Source organism: Moschus berezovskii, chromosome 14 (genome assembly GCF_049115385.1).
Source record: "Moschus berezovskii isolate FMDL1 chromosome 14, NW_MosBer_1.0, whole genome shotgun sequence".
NCBI lineage: Eukaryota > Metazoa > Chordata > Mammalia > Artiodactyla > Moschidae > Moschus > Moschus berezovskii.
In genome coordinates, this window is record NC_142473.1 from 53,482,049 (window position 1) to 53,488,345 (window position 6,297).

Below are 6,297 nucleotides of genomic sequence, written 5' to 3' on the forward strand. Positions count from 1 at the left end.
TACAGCTAAATTATATTCTTATCACAGTCCCAAATTTAGGCTCTTTCTAAGTCAGTGCTTCCTAAGTATACTCTTTTTGATTGTTTTCTGTGTTTATAAAAGATTTAGTATAAGTGTGTTCTGTGTGTTGTATACATACACACACACAAACATACATGTTTCATTTTTGCTTGTGTTTTTGTGTTAATGGAAAAATCGAATTTGTTTCATTTTTCATTTGGATAATTTATACATCAGTTCAGTCGCTCAGTTGTGTCCGACTCTTGGTGACCCCATGAATCACAGCACGCCAGGCCTCCCTGTCCATCACCAACTCCCGGAGTTCACTCAAACTCATGTCCACAGAGTCAGTGATGCCATCCAGCCATCTCACACTCTGTTGTCCCCTTCTCCTCCTGCCTCGAATCCCTCCCAGCATCAGAGTCTTTTCCAGTGAGTCAACTCATCGCATGAGGTGGCCAAAGTAGTGCAGTTTCAGCTTTAGTATCAGTTCTTCCAATGAACACCCAGGATTGATCTCCTTTAGAATGGACTGGTTGGATCTCCTTGCAGTCCAAGGGACTCTCAAGAGTCTTCTCCAACACCACAGTTCAAAAGCATCAATTCTTCGGTGATCAGCTTTCTTCACAGTCCAACTCTCACATCCATACATGACCACTGGAAAAACCATAGCTTTGACTAGACGGACCTTTGTTGGCAAAGTAATGTCTCTGCTTTTTAATATGCTACCTAGGTTGGTCATAACTTTCCTTCCAAGGAGTAAGCGTCTTTTAATTTCATGGAATAACTTCATTCTAATTGCTTTGAGTACTCTATAATATGCTACAGATTTTTTAACTTGATGCTACTTTGATGGACATTTTGGATGCTTGATTTTTTCTTCTATTATAGGCATTTTAACAATGAGAATTGCGGTATATACTTCTATGTCTATGCACTTAGTTACTCACTCATGTCCAACTTTTGGTGACCCTGTGGACTGTAGCCCACCAGGCTTTTCTGTCCATGGATTCTCCAGGCAAGTATACTGGAGTGAGTTGCCATGCCCTCCTCTAGAGGATCTTCCTCCACATGTACATTTAAGCATTATTCCCTAGGATGGCAAATAGTTAAAATGATCTGCCAAACCTTTTGTTTCATAAGAATAGTTACTATACAGTTTTTTCTCTAACAGGTCAATTGTCTTCTACCAATTATGCATACTAGTTGCTTGTTGGAGCTTCCCTGGTGGCTCAGAGGTTAAAGCGTCTGCCTGCAATGAGGGAGACCTGGGTTTGTTCCCTGGGTTGGGAAGATCCCCTGGAGAAGGAAACCTCTCTAATGCTTGATATCAACAATCATGATATTCTGTTGGTTAAAAATATAAACTGTGGTTTCTATCATATTCATTTTCATTTTTAATTTCATGATTGCAAGTAAGGATAAAATCTGTTTTAAATAATTGGAAAATTGCATTCACTTCTGTATGAATTTTTCTCTGCATAATTTATCCACTTATTTTGTACAATTTAAGTGTATTTAAATTTTGTAAAGAGGTAGAATAAATAGAAAGAATGAATCTTACAGTGCATAAGTAATAGGAGAATGTTAATGGAAACACAACTATAGGTAAAATGATATAAATTTTCATTTGAGGATCAGAAAGGGAAAGTTTGTAAAAACTCGTTTTAGCTCAATGAATGTAGACATAAACCTAAAGGTAAGCAAGGGTAGGGCTTCCCTGGTGGCTCAGTGATAAAGAACCCACCTGCCAATGTGGGAGACATGAATTCAATCCCTGTGTTGGGAAGATCCCCAGGAGAAGGAAATGGCAATCCACTCTAGTTTCTTGCTTGGGAAATCCCATGGACAGAGGAGCCTGGCAGCTATAGTCCTTGGGGTCTCAAAAGAGTTGGACACAACTTAATGACTAAACAATGCCCAAAAAAGTGAAGGAAGCTCAGAATATAGGTTATAATAATGTCATTTTTACCTACTAGAGCAAACACTAATTCTGGGTCCAGATGTGGGTCATGAGCAATGCAATGAGCTGTTCATTTTCTGACACACTGTCATCAGGCTCACTCTTGCCATCATCCTGCATGAATCCCATGTTGGTCTGAATTAACCCCCTTCTGTTTATTCTACAACAGTCTCCCAGAACTGCAATATTTAAATCTCAAAGCTACCCCCCCTATAATTTGGCATGTGCCCAAACTATTATAACTAAAATCTACGATAAAGTTTATTTTCCATTCAAAATATTCTATCACTCCTGTTTCACTGTGTTTTGTATCTTACAATTTCACGTTTGTTACTAAGTCATCCAAACCCATGGCTCTTACATAGTCTTCAGTGTTCAACTGATATCCCTTTCTTCTCAATGGAAGATTTTGCTTTCATATATGTAACTCCAGTTTTTTGATACATAGATATCTTTTCTCATTTAGCATCCACATTGAAATTTGTAACTCTGAAATAATATTTCACACTCAGACAGATAATGAAATAATTTCTATCAAAATATTTATAGACATTGTATTTATTCCATAGACTATAATTCTCTGCATTTTGGCTAACTTAACTTCTCAGAGGCTTCAAAATTTATGTTATGATTTGTTTGCATTAGATGAAAATCCATGAAGGGAAAACGGAAACATCTGATGATTATGTCAGCATATAATAAGACTGATCTCTATCCATCAACCTTCATTCTCATCGGCATTCCTGGATTAGAGACTGCCCACAAATGGATCTCCATCCCCTTTTGTGTGATCTATCTTTTGGCCCTACTGGGAAACTGCTCTCTTCTCTTTATTATCAAGACAGATTCTAGCCTCCATGAGCCAATGTACCTCTTCCTCTGCATGCTAGCTCTGGCTGACCTTACTGTGTGCACTACAGCTGTACCCAAACTTCTCAGCCTCTTCTGGTTCCATGATGGAGAGATTCGCTTTGAAGCCTGCCTCACCCAAGTGTTCCTGATTCACTCTTGCTCCACCATGGAGTCTGGCTTCTTCCTGGCAATGGCTTTTGACCGTTATATAGCCATTTGTAATCCATTAAGACACACATCTATTCTGACACATTCTACAATTGGGTGCATTGGTCTAGCAATTGTATTCCGGGGCACAGCACTTCTCTTTCCTCACCCGTTCTTACTACGGTGGCTTCCCTATTGCAGAACCAATATCATTTCCCACACCTACTGTGAGTTCATGGCCCTCATCAAGATTGCCTGTTCTGAGACCAGAATCCACAGAGCCTATAGCCTCATTGTTGCCTTTCTTACAGGAGGAGTAGATTTCATACTGATCATTTGTTCTTATGTCCTCATACTCCACACTGTCTTCCATCTCCCATCCAAGGATGCCCGACTCAAGACTTTGGGTACTTGTGGCTCTCATGTCTGTGTAATCTTAGTGTCCTATACTCCAGCCTTCTTCTCTTTTCTTACTCACAGGTTTGGGCACCATGTGGCACCCCATGTCCACATATCTGTGGCCAATATTTATCTCCTAGTCCCTCCCATGGTGAACCCCATCATCTATGGGGTAAGGACCAAGAAGATACGAGACAGGTTTCTTCAATTTTTCAAAGTCTCTGAACTAAATCTTTTTTATACATAAGTAATATCTGAACAAACATTATATTATCCAACTGTGAGTGTGTGGTTTCTTCATCAAGAACTTCTTTTAATTGTTTGAGGGCTAAGGTTTTTCTGTGGGAATTAACTTATCCAAAGATGAGTTATTATATTATTACATCTATGTTATCATAGTAATTAAAGCAGGTATAGTACCAAGTAAGACTCTTTGTCAAAATAATAAAATATTGTTTCAAACTTGGAGCATCATATGAGGTGAAAAATAAGAGGAATTTAAAATCAACATGATATATAATCACATCTTTTTCTTACAGTATAAAATTTACTACTAGATTTAGAAATTTCCATTTTTTTGCCCCAGTTCTTCCTTCTTGACTAAATATACTTCATTCTCAAGCATATGCTTTAAAACTTTCTTAGTAAGAGTCTGTTGGTACTACCTTCTCTGTTATCCGTTCACCAAAAGCTTCTTCAATTCACCCTCTTCTTGAATGGCACTTCTCTAACTATGCAGTTCTATTCTCTAGTTATTACATTTTATTAGCCTTTTCAAGTTATTCTCCTACAGTCTTTTGGAATCTATTATTAGTTGAATAGGCTCGTTGTTGACCAAATTGTCCTTAATTGTTATCTTTTCTGTCATTAAATAATTTTGCTTTTCTTGATGTCTTAAAGGTTCACATGGGGCTTCCCATGTGGCTCAGTGTAAATAGTCTGCCTACCAATGCAGGAGATGCAAGAGATGCTCAGTCCCTGAGCCAGGAAAATCCCCTGGAGAAGGAAATGGCAACCCACTCTAGTATTGTTGCCTGGGAAATCCCATAGATAGAGTATCCTGGTGGATGACATCCATGGGGTTGCAGAGTCAGATGAAACTGAGCACACACCACACAGGTTCACATGGGTAAATCTCATAGTTATTATGCTAACTGATAAGTCAGACACAAGAGAATACTTACTGTATGGTTCTATGTAAATGAAAATCTAGAGAAAGTAAAACTATAAGGGATCATGTTCAGGCATTCATATTTTCAAATCCCCTAGGTAATCCACAGATGCAGCTAAAATTCAGCTTCAGTTGTGCACAGAGAAATTAGCTGACCAATGGGGAAATATTTTAGTCAAGTACTTCACCATTCAAGCTAAAAATGTGAAGTGAATCAACATTTATTAAGCATTTGCTAGGTTCCAAACTCTTCATTTTGTATTTTATATACATAATGACTTAACTCTTATAATATTTTCTAGAGTTAGTTATAAATATCCATATGTTAAATAGCTCAACAAACTCATATTCAAAGGGCTAGTGAGTCGAGGAGCTAGAATTGGAAGTCTTTTCCAGCTCTAAAACCATAATTTTCTTCTAATCTCACAGTAATTCCATATATAGATTTACATTCTTAGCCACTACACTATATCTAGTTATATCACACACTGATATGTAAGTGTGACAAGTGCTATGATAGAAATATTAATACAAAATAGGTAATTAGCCAAGGCTATGGGGTTTAGACGGAGAAGGCAATGGCAAGCCACTCCAGTACGCTTGCCTAGAAAAATCCCATGGATGGAGGAGCCTGGTAGGCTGCAGTCCATGGGGTCACTAAGGGTCGGACACGACTGAGCGACTTCATTTTCACTTTTCACTTTTACACATTGGAGAAGGAAATGGCAACTCACTCCAGTGTTCTTGCCTGAGAATCCCAGGGACGGGGGAGCCTGGTGGGCTTCCGTCTATGGGGTCACACAGAGTCGGACACGACTGTAGTGACTTAGCAGCAGCAGCAGTAGCAGCATGGGGTTTAGAAAGTCATAAAAGTTCCCAGAAGGATAGGACATCAGGAACATTAGGTAGATAATTAAGAGTCAGTGTGGATTAGGTCAAGTCAGTGTGTGTGAGTGTGTTTATGTGTGTGCGCGTGTGTGCACGTGTGTGTTGGAGAAAGGGAAGTGTCCAGTTTTGAGTTAGCCTATTCTACATTCAAGCATCTCACTTCCTAAAGATTATCTGATTCCCGCCCCCTCTGGAAATGAACCATTTTGATTAATAATCAAATTTCAACTTTCCAGAATAATAGTTCTCAAGATTAAGAAGGCTTAAAGTCTCTTAAGAATACAGATTGCTGAGACCAACTCTAAAGCTATTAAGATTCAGAACTTCTGTCACATGTCTCATAAATAAAATCTTATTTTCGTTTGATAGATCATACTGAGTACTTATGATTCAGTGGTCCAAGCTTTGAGAAACACTGTTGTAGGAAACTGAGAATGAACACATAAAGGTCCTTCCACTTACAGAATGTAACATGATTTAAAATTCCTACCAGGAGTTATAGCTTTTCATTAGAATATAGAAACTTAGAAGATGTGTCTCTAAAAACTTTTTAAAAAATGCTAAACAATCAAAATCCATGCTTTTCTTGAAAATGTCAGATGACTGAAATTAGAGAGTAACTAACCAATACAAAACCTCAGAGAAGATAGGCAGAGCCAAAGGTGTATGAAACACAGTTCCATGCTTACCAGCCAAGAGGCCATATGCCATACAATCCTGTAAAAAAGAATTGGTTAAAATTTTCAAGTGAATTCCTCACAACTAAGTGTAGACCTTCTGAGAATATAGAATGGCTGAGGGCCTTCTGTGTATGACACAAATGAGAATTCAGACCCACTCAGGTTTTTCTCCCTAGAGCTCAGCCAGGTGCTCTTGG

The 6,297-nt window shown here is 38.5% G+C and overlaps 1 protein-coding gene across 1 annotated transcript; it reads left to right on the forward strand.

The window, feature by feature from the left end:
* Nucleotides 1-2,618: 2,618 nt before the first annotated feature.
* LOC129553635 (olfactory receptor 52D1-like) lies at nucleotides 2,619-3,608 on the forward strand. Its single transcript, XM_055422420.2, has one exon. The coding sequence runs from the start codon at nucleotides 2,619-2,621 to the stop codon at nucleotides 3,606-3,608; it is 990 nt and encodes a 329-aa protein (XP_055278395.2).
* Nucleotides 3,609-6,297: the final 2,689 nt, after the last annotated feature.

Bases quoted from the DNA above. Each gene is read 5' to 3' on its own strand.
- LOC129553635 (XM_055422420.2), top strand. From the start codon at position 2,619: ATGAAGGGAAAACGGAAACATCTGATGATTATGTCAGCATATAATAAG.